The sequence below is a fragment of the Podarcis cretensis genome (genome assembly GCF_951804945.1).
Source record: "Podarcis cretensis genome assembly, chromosome: 10".
NCBI lineage: Eukaryota > Metazoa > Chordata > Lepidosauria > Squamata > Lacertidae > Podarcis > Podarcis cretensis.
In genome coordinates this window covers 20136869-20151741 of record NC_137179.1, presented here as the reverse complement: position 1 = coordinate 20151741, position 14873 = coordinate 20136869, and the positions used below count along the sequence as shown (strand labels likewise).

Below are 14873 nucleotides of genomic sequence, written 5' to 3'. Positions count from 1 at the left end.
TCCTCCACTGGGGATTAAACCTTTAAAATGGTGCTCTTTACCTGTCTAAAAATAGCTTATCCTTAATCAGTAAATCTGCTCCATGAGCCAAATGTGCTGACTAGGAATGATTTCCTTCTGCACCCCTGAAAAGACACTTTTGCTTCTTTTTATTTATGCACGTTACCTCTGCAGAACGAGCAGCGTGATGCATGTAGTCCCGCTTGTTTTTTGTGCTTTGCAAACAGAATTATGTAATAGGTTCCAAACACATACACTTGGGAAAGATCAATGGACAGCAATTTAACAGGAGGTTGCACAGCAAACGGTTTATCATGGTGGAACACTTTATTACTGGTGGTGATGATTTATAGAACGGAGGGGTGATAATGTCACGCTCAGTATGGATGCTTCCACAGGGGTATTTATTGGGGGATTGGTGCTGTTGATGTATGCAAGGTTTTATATAGTGTGCACATGACATCATCAGCATCAAAATACCAGTTTATATTTCCCCCTATTTAATTCCTCTTTTTTTGGCAGAAAATATGCAAAAACCTGTCACCAACAACCCATTTGAGATATTAAGCCTCCCAGCTGGAAGCACCTTAAATTTTTCCAATGGTACCCAGTTTTAATTGGTTTAAATTGTATGACACATCTCTCAGCACTGGGAATTGTAGTTTTGTGAGAGTTCTGAGAATTCTGTGTCTGGCACCCTCTTTTATGATCACATGTGCCCTAAAATGTTTTTTAAAATCACCTGTGTTGGCTTTATTAACATCATTGTAGTTTATGCCAACGCACTATATTGCAGGTTGGTCTGTGAGAAACTCCATAGCAATCAGTGCGGAAGGAAACCACACTGGGACATTGTTCTCAAATCTGTGGTGTGTGTTTTTTCCTCCCTCACCCCCAGCCAGTTCAATTGCTATGTATTTTCTGGAGCAACAATATTAGAGTTTAGGAATTCATGTTGGGCAAATGTGCATGGAAAATATTAGTCGCAAGATTGAAGGAAGTAGAAATGGGAAAAACATTTTGTGTTGCCTTGTAATTTGTTCCCCACCTTTTCCTACTTGGCTGGGGGTATGAATATTTATTATTTCCTCTTTTAATTAGAGAATAATTTCCAAAGTGGGTCAGGAACCAGGTTTCAGGCTATGAAGTGTGTGCATACAGTGTGATTTTGGCAGTGATGGCTTGGTGGTATATTTCTAGTTGAGGCATTCATAGGAGAATGGGGAAGACTGAAGAAGTTCATACCAAGAACCAACTGAGTTGGTCTCTAAGGTGCTACTGGATATTTATTATTTTTTTACATATATATTTCAACAAAACTACAGTTTGGTTTGAGAGGTACACTATGTTTCTTCCTAGTACATGGTTTCCAGTATGCCTCATTTTTAGTACCCTTTACGGCAAGCTATCAAGAGGCGCAATCCCAATAATAAAAAGCAAAACTGTGTTTGTTACTGTTCCTATGTGGTTTCTCATTCATAGGTCAGGCATCCAGACTCTGCCCCATAATGCCAAGGTGCACTACAACTATGCCAATTTTTTGAAAGACCAAGGTCGTGACAGTGAAGCAATCTACCACTACAAAACAGCCCTCAAGTAAGTTCTTAGGAAGGTTCTATTTGCTTTCATTCTTGCCTTTTTTTGATCAATGACCCAACATGACAGATGTTTTCAAATGAAGTATTTCCCCCTCTGCAGACAAAGCCGTTGGGACTTGGAGCACTTCATGGAGGGGAAGCGCTTTGAAACAGAACCACTTCCTCCAAAAGGACTTCAAAGAGGCTCCCTGTAACTGCTGGTCAGCTGGTTGGAAGTTACAGTGAACTCCTTTGAAGGGCATGCTCCCAGTATCATTAGGACACCAAGGGGTAGACAGGTGGGAAGTCCCACCCACCTGTGGGAATTGAGGGAATTATAGATCTGGCCTACAGGCCAGTTCCAACACCCTACCTCTAATGTATTTTGCGGCTGTTATTCTTTACTCTCACATGCTGTGTCTTCTCACAAGCTGGTTGGTCCAGGAGGTCCATAAGCATCTTTATTACCATGAAACATGTTTATTACCAGTGATTCTGGAACTTTGGGTATATGCCTTGTTTTTATTCTGTACAGGCCTGGGGCATGTGCTGTCTTGTTCAGGGACCTTTTCTAGATGGTGTTCTTTGCCTCAGGTACATCAGAGAATGTCTTAACAGAGAGTTAGGATCTTGCACTTGAAGCCACTACAATCTATGGAACTCGTGTGTGTGTGTGTGTGTGTGTGTGTGTGTGTGTGTGTGTGTGTTTCAAATGGGACTCATAGCATGAGGCTCTAGTACCTTACCTCCAAATGCTCTGTTTCCACTGCAAGCCTGGGAGACTGAGCTATTTCTGTGAGTGTCAGGCACACAGAATCACCCTACTTGATATATGTAAGTCACTGTGCAGTTCCTCTTACTGATTACTAGTCATCCATGCAGACAGAATCCAAGTAGACATGATCAGTTCAAACAGCAAAGAAGTCCCACGCTGAACCAACTTATTTTGCCCTAAACCTTCATGTTAGTTCAATGGGACTGACTTCCTCATAAATGTGTTTGGAAAATGCTCATAGCTTGTGCCCAGCTCCTTGTTATGCCTCCTGCGGAGTGTCTTTCTTTATATTCAGAACCTAAGTATGCAGGCAGTGTATCTTGCCTTGGACAGGATGCTCTGGGGAATCAGCAGTGAATGCTCACTCCTCTAAAAGCTTTATCTGCATAAATTCATACGACAGGCACAAGAGTTTTTCATTTACATAGACAACAGGTTGGTATGAATTAATGTTTCTCATTGCAAATTAGTCTGTTGGCAAATTAATTCCCAGATATAACTGCAACTCTGTGGGTTTTCTGGAATTCATAACATCACATAAACCCCCTCAGAGAGTGCTTATGTTTAAATATAGTGTCTTGATAAAATATCTTCCTGGACATTTCAAGTTTACAAGCGTACTCACAGAGGATTCTTAAGTTTAAATGCAGTCTCTTTAATTACACAAATATAGCTGCTCTGGTTCGCCAGAAGTGGCTTAGTCATGCTGGCCACATCACCCGGAAGCTGTACGGCGGTTCCCTTGGCCAATAAAGCAAGATGAGTGCCGCAACCCCAGAGTCGTCCGCAACTGGACCTAATGGTCAGGGGTCCCTTTACCTTTAACCTAGCCTGGGTTGTGCTTTCTCCATGCAAACAAACAAAGTAATGTTGGACCAGGACTTTCAAGACCCAATTCAAATCCCCACTCAGCTATGAAGCTCACAGAGTGACCGTGGACTCCTCACTGTTTCTCACCCTCACTTCCCTCAGAGAGTAGTTGTGAGGATAAAATAGGGAGGAGGAGACCCATGCAGAACACCCTGAACCCATTGAAATCAATTAGTAGCAGATTTAAGACCTAAGAAATAGAGCTATTGGGACACGGGTGGTGCTGTAGGTTAAACCACAGAGCCTAGGACTTGCCGATCAGATGGTCGGTGGTTCGAATTCCTGTGACGGGGTGAGCTCCCGTTGCTTAGTCCCTGCTCCTGCCAACCTAGCAGTTCGAAAGCATGTCAAAGTGCAAGTAGATAAATAGGTACGGCTCCGGCGGGAAGGTAAACGGCGTTTCCGTGCGCTGCTCTGGTTCGCCAGAAGTGGCTTAGTCATGCTGGCCACATGACCCGGAAGCTGTACACCAGCTCCCTCGGCCAATAAAGCGAGATGAGCGCTGCAACCCCAGAGTCGGCCACGACTGGACCTAATGGTCAGGGTTCCCTTTACCTTTTAGAGCTATTAGCAGATATTGCTAATTGTGTGTCATATCACACCAATGGATTTTTTTGGTCTTTTTTTATAATATGCTCTGTTGACCAACCAAAGATAGTTGAAATGTTTAGTTTAGTTTAGTTTAGTTTTAATTTAAACCCACTGAAACAAAGTATTGGTAGCCGTGATTAGAAGTAGAAAAGCATCTCCCTATTGCTCCTCTCCAAGCTGCTTTTAGAAACCTTGGGAGTTTTGTGGGGGTGGGGGTACTCATTAAGGATGTTGATTGTGAGCATACAAATAGCAGGAGGGGAATGGGTTAAGCAACCCCTCCTGCCTCTCCTTCCTCTGCTCAGACTGGCAGCCTCCCACAGCTGCTTTTCATTCAAAAAACAAATAAATAAAAGCTAAGGAACTGTTCACGCATCTCCTGTGTAACTCTAGTTTGGCTCTGGGCCAAATGCCTTTAAGGTCACATGGAAAGCTTTTCCATACAGCAGGATGCTGCTAAGAAATTTGCACAGCCAACTATTTGCATTTCATTACCAGACATTTAAAAAATGTTGAATGTGGAGCCCAAATGAGTCTATCTGCTTTTCCTCCTGGATTTTTGTCCTTGCTTGTGGCCAAAGTACAAAGAATTAGGAAGGCTAGCTACCCTAATGAGCTGTGCATAAGAACAAGCCAAAGCAGGCATTTCAGAAAAGAATTTCTCCTGGCTTGACTGATCAGTTCCCCTTCATTCTAGTGGCTGAGCAGAAAATGTTGAAGCTTTGAAAAATCACTGAGGACAAAACAAGCTGTGTGCTTCTGAAAATGCTTTAGAAGAATGTGAGCTGGCCAGTTTCACACCTCCCAGACTAATGCATGACTAATGCTACTATCCTTCATATTTTGCAGTTATCTGAAATTTGCAATGCACCTCTCTGCTCAAAAACCATACTAATGTGCATTACAAAATGCACATTTTAGGATAAAATACTTTTAGAATTGTGTGCACTGAGAAAAAAATGTATGTATTTTCATTCATTTTTTAAAGGAAACTCACAAATTAATGCAGAAAGAGGGCAGAGCTGATTTAGGAATGAGCATATACAGAATTGGCCAGGGCTGGTAATAAACTCATCCATCTATCCATAGCACTGAGTTATTGTGATTACACCCTTCTGTTGCAAAGCACCTTGCAAATCTGAAGTGCCGCGTAAACTGGCAGGTAATATTTATTAAACACAAGTATGTATTAATTATAGTTCTGTAATTAAGCCTGTCAGCCTCACATTCTGGAGAATGAACCTGGATGTTGACAGCTGACAGAAGCAGCTACACAAGTGCCTTCGCCTCCTCTTCTCTCCCCCATAACATCTAGCAATTTGAAATGTGGCATCACCACACCCTCATTTATCCCACAAGGACTTGGGACTTAAATTGGTGTGCTTGTGTGTGTGTGTGTGTGTGTGTGTGTGTGTGAGAGAGAGAGAGAGAGAGAGAGAGAGAGAGAGGGAGGGAGGATATTGAAGCAGTGATACCCCTTCCTAGTGAAGTCCCTTTTCATTTCTGTTCAGTGGCTTCCCCATACCCTTCCATATCCTGCAATGATTCCCATGTCTTTTCCTTTAAAGCTTTCCATAGCTTTTCCTCAGCTCTCTTAAATGGCTACTCCCATCCCTCCTTGCTGATGCCCCCTTATATGAAAGATTCTTCCATAATGTGTTTGTTTCCTTTTGAATCTCTCCTCAAAAACCATTGTTTCTGCCTGTACTGCGGCTTATCCTCATGTGAGGAAGAAGCTGCTGGACCAGCCATTTGCTCACAAGTAGCTTAGCCAGTGATTTTCCCAGAGGGGCTGCGGGTGGGTAAGGGGCAGCAGAGAACTAGTGGCAACCTTCCAAACTCTTCCTCATGGCTTACCAGCCTCAGAGGGAATCAGGGGAGGGAAGCAACACCACATTTAAAGCGATACCACTTCAAACAGCCATGGCTCCCCCTAACGAATTCTGGGAACAGTGGTTTGTTAAGAGTGCTGAGAGTTGTTAGGAGACCCCTATTCCTCCCCACAAACTACAGTTCTCAAAGGTTGCCTGTGAACAGGGATTGATGGTTAAGCTACTCTGGGAACTGTCCTTCTTTGAGGGGAATAAAGGTAAAGGTAAAGGTACCCCTGCCCTTACGGGCCAGTCATGTCCGACTCTAGGGTTGTGCGCCCATCTCACTTAAGAGGCCGGGGGCCAGCGCTGTCCGAAGACACTTCTGGGTCACATGGCCAGCATGACTAAGCTGCTCTGGCGAGCCAGCACCAGCGCAGCACACGGAAACGCCGTTTACCTTCCCACTATAAAGTGGTACCTATTTATCTACTTGCACTTAGGGGTGCTTTCAAACTGCTAGGTGGGCAGGAGCTGGGACAGAAAGACGGGAGCTCACCCCGCCGTGGGGATTCGAACTGCCGACCATACGATTGGCAAGTCCTAGGCACTGAGGTTTTACCCACAGCGCCACCCGCGTCCCTTTTGAGGGGAATAGGGATCTTCTAACAACTTTCGGAACCCTTAACAAGCTACATTTCCCACAGTTCTTTGGGGTGAAGCCATGACAGTCTAAAGTGGTTCCACGGTGCTCCTTTGGAGGCAGTGACCTACCTGTTTAGCTTGTAAGGGACTCATGTATGCTGATGGCAGAGTATGAATAGTAAGTAATAATGGTTTACGCCTGCCCCAGGCTTCTCTGATGGAAAGCTAGCCACTGCTGACAGTAACACGCAGTCCTCCTTCACTGGTGCTTAAGTGTAACCATCTGCTTGTGAATTAGTCTAAGCACACAGTAATTGCTGTCAAGAGTCCCCCCCCCCATCGTTTCTTTTTCCTCCCCTAATTCAGCAAGCATCAAGTTGCCATAGCTCCTGTGCTGTCTCCTACTTGGCAGAGTTTTAATTATGAAGGAGGCTGTTTTTAGGATTGATTTGCCAGGAGTGTTAATTAAGCATCATTAGATATATAGCCCACAACGATCTTGTTTACAGAGCATTGTGAGCATCATCCAGCTCGGTGCTTTATGGCCCCATGAAGGGCCAGCAGCGCCGTTTCCCAAAGTTGCTGGTAGCGCCGTCTGAAAGTACTTCACTGGCGGATGTGCGGTTGCCTGGCAACTTGGAATTAAGCCGTGGTTGCCGGCTCTGATCTGTTACCTTTTCAACTCAAGCAACTAAGTTATGTGGGCAAAATAAACATAGCTTCATGCTACTATGTCGGTTTCCTTGCAGCTGGAAGATTGGTGCAGCCAGCTGGGAAGCAAGTAGCCTTGGCCAGAATGTCAGCAGATGTAAATCAGGGATTCAGCACCAGGAGTTTAGCAAGCAGCAGTCAGTGTTTTAGGAAGCGGATTTGCCGTTGAAGGGTAGATTGCGAAACCTGGCCATAGTCCGGTCCTGTATTGGGCAGGAACATGGGAATAGGTGATGGAAGAGCACACAGAGGCTTCAAGTACCATTCAGGTTGCATGATTCGGAACAGGAGTTCCCCTAGAGCAGAGGTAGCTAAAGCAGTACCCTCCATGTGTGCTGGACTACTGCCCACGCCATCCCTTATGATTGGGCCTGCTGGCTGGGACTAATGGGGATTGTAGTCCAGCAGCATCTGAAGGGCATCACACTAGCCCTGTGCTAGAGATGTCAGGCATTTGAGGCACAAACCAAGGAAACTGGCAGCAGGGGCCCGGCATTTTAGCTTACGGATATTTGCTGTGCTGCAGCACCACCCAGATAATGGCTAGAAATTGCTATTGCAGCTCAGGCAGGCAATATGATACTGGAAAGCTAAAAGGTTACCTGGCTGGCCATATATAACTGTTGATTCTTGGTTTCTTCCCCAAACAAAGTCACTTCTCTAGAGACTCCGCCCCCTCTAACTAACTGCTTCCAGGCGTCCACGGGGCCCAGACAGAAAGAGGAGTTGAGAAAGGATGCGGTTCATGTTCCTACCACCTTGCCAAACTCGAAACTTCATTGGGATGACTTTTTGAGACATGTCATTGCAGCTGATGATACTCAGGAGCTTAAGCAGGGTAGCTATCTCCACCCTTTTGGTTTCTGTCTGACATCTAGAAACAGAGGTGGGGGCTTCTCGCCTCCATTCCTTGGTGTCTGTTTTCTGGCACCTGATCTCCTCCTACTCTTGCATCTGGGGTTGGCAAATTTCCATGATTGATTTATTATTTTATTTTATTTTTAATTTATGAACTGCCCTTAAGTTTAGGCTCAGGGTGGTTTCAGTATAAAAACACAGAAATACCTAACAGCAAAAAAAAAAAACAGTACTGCCCCAACAATTTACAAGGCCATAGATTGTTTAATTAGCCAAGGGACTGAGAGAAGAGGAATGTTTTTGCCTGGTGCTTAAAGATATGCAATGAAGGCTCCAGGCAAGCCTCCCTGGAGAGAGCTTTCCACTGCAGTGGGTAGCCACTGCAGAAAAAGCCTGTTCTCATGCTCCCATCCTCCAGACCTCTTGTGGATGGAGCACATGAAAGGAGAGCCTCAGAAGATGATCACAGAGTCTGGGTCAGGTCATATAGGGAGAGGCAGTCCTTGAGGTATTGCAATCCCGAGCCATTTAAGGCTTTATAGGTCAATTTTGGGCTTGGAAATGAATTGGCTGCCAGTGCTCTTGGGCCAGAGTTGGTGCTATTTAAATGGCATTTCCGTGTGCTCTAGCTTCTGTGGGCAAACGCCAGATCCCTTGGCCTGAAGAGAGATGAGCGCCACACCCCATAGTTGCCCTTGACTGGACTTAACCATCCAGTCAGTCCAGAGGTCCTTTACCTGGTGCTATATGCTCAAAACTATCTTGCCCCTGTGAACAACCTGGCTGGTGAATTCAGCACCAATTGAAGTGTCTGAACTGTCTCCAGAGGCAGCCCCATGTGCAACACCTTGCGGTAAACTAACCTAGAGGTTAGGTTATGATGTGTTGTGTGAAGAAGTAATGCCCTTTGGCTGTCCTAAATTTCTGGCCAGTTGATTTCATTAGATTCTCATATTATGGGAAAGAGTGAGAAAAAATCTATCTGCTTTCTCAGGACCATGCACAATTTTATGTATCTCAGTCATGACGCCCTTAGACATTTCCTCCCTCTGCCCACACAAAAAATCGTCTCAACGCTGTGCAAGGTGCTCCAATATCCACTTTCTGACATGATCTCTCACTCAAAGATTGTGACATGAGACAGAACACAATGTTCACATTCCAAACACAAATCCATATTTCTGCTGCAAAGGCCAGCTTCACACTGGCATCTGTTTTCAAAGGAGAGGGACAGGCTTTAAATTAAATTGTAATGCTTACATATTACGCAAGGCTTCTAGAACGCTGTTTTCTACTAGTGTAGCTAAGTCTAATTAGGAAATGCATATGGTGGGCATGGTGACAGTCAGCTTTTTAGAAAAGGCATAATGTGGAGACATGGTAGGCCACAAAGTTGTTCTACAATATATAGCACCAAAGACGTTTGCAAAAATTGTTGTGGGGGTCTCAGAAATGGAACCACATGGGAGGGAGCCATAATTAAGGTAAAGCAAACTTCTACATGCAAATTTATTGGTCTGGACAAAAACTCTTTTCTTGTGTGCCCAGCACAGACGGTGGAAATTAAGTGTAACTTGAAAGGCTCATTCTTTTGGGGAATGCAAACTGAGCTGTGTCTAAATCAGAGTTCACGAGCGGTTGATATTCTGGAATGGTGATAATGGTTATAAACCTTTAAGCTTACTTGCAGTGAAGCAATAAAGAGAAATCATTGCAATAGAGCTCTCTGGTCGTTTGCCAGGTGTGCTGTAGTTGGCCCCAGAAAAGAAGAGAATCATGCTATTTGGCAGAACTATTTTTTAAAAAAAGAAAAGAAAAGAAACTGAGAGAGAGGCTGCAAAAAAAGAAAAGTGCAGATTGTTGGAAGGTGAAGGTTATCCCCTAAGGTTAATTTTAAAATACTTGCCACTATAGCGGGTTTTCTGCTGCCAGCTCTGCAGGAGACGCCTGCTGCAAGGAGATCAAAGAGTATTCATCTGAGATGAAACAAAGTACGACTAATCATCGCAGTGTGTGCATATTAATGTGTGTAAGATTGAATAGGAATATTGGGATGCTCAATTTCTAGTGCTGCGCTGAATGTTTAATGTGTCATTGAAGCCTTTCTTATTAAAATGTGTGCAGGCTCTCCCTCTTCATTAAAACGCAGCATTGCTGATAAGCAGTGCTGCACACTCCTTGCTTTCTAGCTGCAGTGCTTGGTGCTGCTATCTCTGCCTGCTGTGGCTCACTGCTGTGCTGCCATTCCTACATGTTGGGCAAGGGCCACAGCTCAGAAACACTTTGCTTACAGAAGAGTCCCAATGTCCATTCCTAATTCCCTGATTTAACTTGGGCTGCGTGATTTCTCAGCTTGATATCCTGGGAAAAGACTGGGAAGGGGCATAGCTCAGAGGTGGAGCATCTGCTTTTCATGCTGAAGGTCCCAGGTTCAATCCCTGGCATCTTCAGGTAGGGCTGGGAGAGTCACCAGGCTGAAACCCTGGAGAGCCACTGCCTGCCTACGTAGGCAATACAGAAGTAAGATGGCTCAAGTGTCTGATTTGGCACAAAGAAGCTTCCTGTTCAGGATAGACAGTACTGGGCAACATAGGCACCAACTCTATGGGACCCTGGTCCCTCCCCCATAAAATATTTACCCCTCCCCCCTTGGGCAGCAACCTTTCCCCCCAAAGCTGGGTGCTATACTCTTTTCCCAACTTGGCTCTCAGCTTTCGGCATCATTTCTGAGCGTGTCTGAGCCCAGGGTAGCTGAGCAGATGCAAGTGGGTCAGCAGGCTGGTAGGAGAAGCAAACAGGTATTTTGTTCAAGTTGGCACCCGTGCTGAGCTTTATGGAGTGGTGGTTGAAATGCAATTTATGGCATCTTCCGTATGATTAAATAGTCTTTCAGCTGCAGGATTTGGGCTAGGTACTTGGGCTAGGACAGCATGTTATGTGGGGAAGGTTTAAAACATGGTTGTTGGTTTTTTGGTTTTTTTTTAAAAAAAACCCTCTCAGTATGGTCCTGGTGAAAATGGCCTTATGCTGTTCTTATTAGGAGGGAGTTTTCATTGGGTTCAATGGATATTTTTCTCCCAGAAAAAATAGCAGCTGGGTGATGAGGGCTTTTTGTGGGGACTGCAGCAGGAAGGGAGGTGTTTGTTTGTTTGTTTGTTTTTAAAATCCCACTTTTCCTGCACACCACAGTCAAAATACTATTCCCCGGGCAGCTTTTCAAAGAGGAAAAATGCTAGACGTATTAGCTGCAATGATACAATTAACACCAACTCTTATTGGGCCTAAAGGGAAGTGGGAAAAGCACAACAGAGTTTCTAGACAACCCTAAAATGTAATCTCCAGCCCCCCTACTGCAAGTAGAGAAGGAAATTGTCTTTCATCTCCCTGAGTTCTGGCTGCAGTTGCCTGTCAGCAGCAAAAGACTGCTTCTTACCAAGTGATCTAACGCAAACGGTCTCGTTTTAACCATGATGAAATTCAAAACACAGTGGGCACTGCTGAAACAAAATGAATTCATTAAATGCATTTCACTCATTTGGCCAGACTTGGAGTTGAGTCACATTGTGTCACAGGCATTCCTCCCTGAAGTGTTGAAAATTTCAAATGTAAACACTTCTTATGTTGGGAAGAATGGTGAACAAGGAAATGCTGACCATTTCTATTGCTTATTTTAAAGATTATTTTAGCTAGGAGTAACCTACACTGAACACAGCACAGGAACTTTTTCTAGACTGCAGATTTGGAGTGCTCATAAAAATAGGAGAAACAGTAGCTTAAGCCCAAATGTTGGGACCTAGATTTACACATACAATTTTCATACATTTTCTTTGCTCCAATATATAAAGTCCTTCTCCACACCATTGAGGTACTTAACATCTCTGAAGCTATAATAGCTTTTACTTAAGGAAGAGCTACTGCAACGTAATGCCTCTTAAACATTATTATAAGCATCGGTGCAAGGACACTAGCTTTCTGTATGTCTTCAGTTGCACAGCAAATTAGTGAACTTTTTAAAATTTTGCTCAGGTTTTCTGCCATCTGCGCTCTTCTTATCTATTCATCCTTGTCATTGGTGTTTTGGTAGACCAATGAGCCAATTGCCCCTGAAGCTGGGTTGGAAGACATTAGGATGATTCTCATGGGTAACCACAGTCACCTCTCTATCCCACATTTTGACCAAAGTGAAGTAGTGACTATGATGATGGTGATGATTTCCTGGCAACTACTCATAAAGCATTCTGGGTGCTGAGCAACTCCAGATCATCTTGATGTCCCCTCTCCTGAAATCTGTGCTAGTGACCTGGATTGGGAAATCCACACATTGGGATAAAGCTAGGTATGAAGATCTTCTTCACAGAAATCTGTGAAGGAGCAGAAATTGCTGAAATTCATTGGAGGTCAGGAACAGAAATCGACTTTATAGTTCCCAAATGTAATGTAAACAAGGGCATTATTTTCTGCATTGTTTTTAATGTTTCCCTTCCATTGAAATGGATTATGTAATAAATTATGTTAGTTTTGGTCATAGTGATGTGAACAATGTTGGTTTTAGCAGAAGCCAGTCTGTAGCAGAATAGAAACAGTGCTGTTGTGATGAACACAGGATGGGACAGAAATGTATACACAGAGCTCAGCATTGTCCCATTCTCTTTTGACGTGAGAGACAGAGATGGCACACACATTTTTTTCCAATGCTGAAAATGAGGAAATGTTCACTTGGAGTTTAGGAGTTCCATGAAGCTTTCGATGAGATTCTAGCCTTAGACAGGATTACTTTTTTCCATCTTAATCTTCAAAGTACTACAGCAGTGTAGGGATACTTCTGAAATAGCCAATTTATCATTTGATTTTGGAATTCCAAATCACCCAAAAAGGGCCGATGCTCACTGGCAGAGTATGCAGAAGATCCAAAGTTGAAGACCTGGCATCCCTGATAGGACTTGGATGTCCCCCTCTGAAACACTGGAGAGATGCTCTTAAGTCAGTGTAGAAACAATACTCCACTAGATGGACCAGATGAATCAACTGCCTGATTCAGTATAAAGCAGCTTCCAGTGTCTCTGAAGTGGAACTTGTGCATCAGAAATCTCCCATTTTTAAGGTTTGGTTTAGTTTCTGAATTTTGTACAGACTGCTGTGTATATGTGGGTGTGTCACTGGTAGAAAGCATTCCTAATGTGATCATACACATGATTGCATTAAGATTCTTATGTGGGTATTTCACTGATATATAGCACAAAAAGAAAAGAGGAAACCTTGATATAACTCTGCATAGGTTGTGTCTGGATTCTTCCTATGTGCTTATTTACCAATGCACAGGGACAGTTCAGTAAAACATGACACAAAAGGAATATTGGTGCAATCACACGTAAAATCAAACCAAGGCCGAGTGCCAATAAATGATTCCAAAAGACTAATCCAGGTCCCATAATAGTACTTGATGCGTTAGGAACAATGATGGCTATGGCTCTCATAAAGGAAGCAGCAGAGAACATTTTGAGTTCTTGTAAAAAAAAAAAAAAAGAACAACAAAAACAGAAGTTGACTAAAGGTGTTAGCACTTTAATTCTTTGCAGAAATAAATCCCAGATGGTGTCCAAGGTCACCTGCAGCCCTTTGCTGAAAAGCATTCAGAGTGTAAAGGCAGAGAGAGATTTAATGAGGTTTAAATGAACCCAGACATGCTGGTTTCAAATATAAATTTTTAAAAACTCATGGAGAAGCTTTGAAGGAAACTGGATCCTCTGCTGTTTTTGTGTGGGTGTTATTTTAAAGAACGGGAAGGTGTAGCCTGGTGTTAAATGGTATTTTATTTAGTAATCCTATGGCTCAGCTCACCACTTTCCTCCCCCGCCCATATTACATGGCTGCTTTCTCTCCTACCTCATCATACCTACCATGGGATGTCAATTTAGAAACTGCTGTAAAGTTGGGAGGGGCTGTGAAGGCTGTGGATATGGTTCAGATTACCTGAATATGGGGGCAAAAACAGAGGGCCATTAAAAAAAGGCTAGGGACTCTGTTCATCATCAATGCCAGAGGAGAAGAGGCTGCTGGAATTCTGTCTCATTGCAAAGGCATCCACAGCAGACTGGGGCCCGTTATTCATGAATGTATATTGTGCTGGGGAATCAAGGCAGGCTGGACATTATAGTGCTGCCTAAGAGAACCCCAAGGGACGCGGGTGGCGCTGTGGGTTAAACCACAGAGCCTAGGTCTTGCCGATCAGAAGGTTGGCAGTTTGAATCCCCACGACGGGGTGAGCTCCCGTTGTTCGGTCCCTGCTCCTGCCCACCTAGCAGTTCGAAAGGACATCAAAAGTGTGCAAGTAGATAAATAGGTACCGCTCCGGTGGGAAGGTAAATGGCATTTCTGTGTGCTGCTATGGTTCGCCAGAAGCGGCTTAGATCTGGAAGCTGTACGCCAACTCCCTCGGCCAATAAAGCGAGATGAGTGCCGCAACCCCAGAGTTGGTTACGACTGGACCTAATGGTCAGGGGTCCCTTTACCTTTACTTTAAGAGAACCCCAACTGAGCTGACAGAGATAGTTGCGTACTGCACTTGGTGTTGAAAACCCCCAACTTGATGTACAGGGAGGAATCAACCACTCCACCCTTTGAAGAGTCCTTGATTGACACAACTCAGGATGCCAAGACAAGGATGGGGTAGTCACGCAGTATTTCAGGTCTTACATAACTAGGATAACACAGTGGATATGTTGTTGTGTTCCTTGTAATGTTACAAAGAGAGATCTTTGTGATGTTCTGTCCTTTCCCTATGGCTGAAAGGAGGCAGTGATTTAAACACCTACATGAGTTTAGGGAGCTGCTAAATAAAAGGGCTGAGTCATTCACACTTGGGGATGGCCCCAGTGCAATCACTTCAGGTTTGCACAGGCTTAATGCCACACTTATAACTGGGCTGGACTCACATGGGGAAACACACATACAAACACCCACCCACCCCATGCACAGGTTCATACAAACCAGCCTTGACATGGTCCAGTATAAGTAAACTACTTTTTCCATGGAAGC

General features: G+C 44.0%; 1 protein-coding gene across 1 annotated transcript in view; it reads left to right on the top strand.

The window, feature by feature from the left end:
• The window catches only part of TMTC1 (transmembrane O-mannosyltransferase targeting cadherins 1), a 148756-nt gene that overhangs the window by 103199 nt on the left and 30684 nt on the right, over positions 1-14873 (top strand). The window contains exon 11 of the mRNA XM_079992336.1: positions 1483-1596. Coding sequence (XP_079848462.1) covers positions 1483-1596 — 114 coding nt within the window. The remainder of the gene's footprint in view (positions 1-1482; positions 1597-14873) is intronic.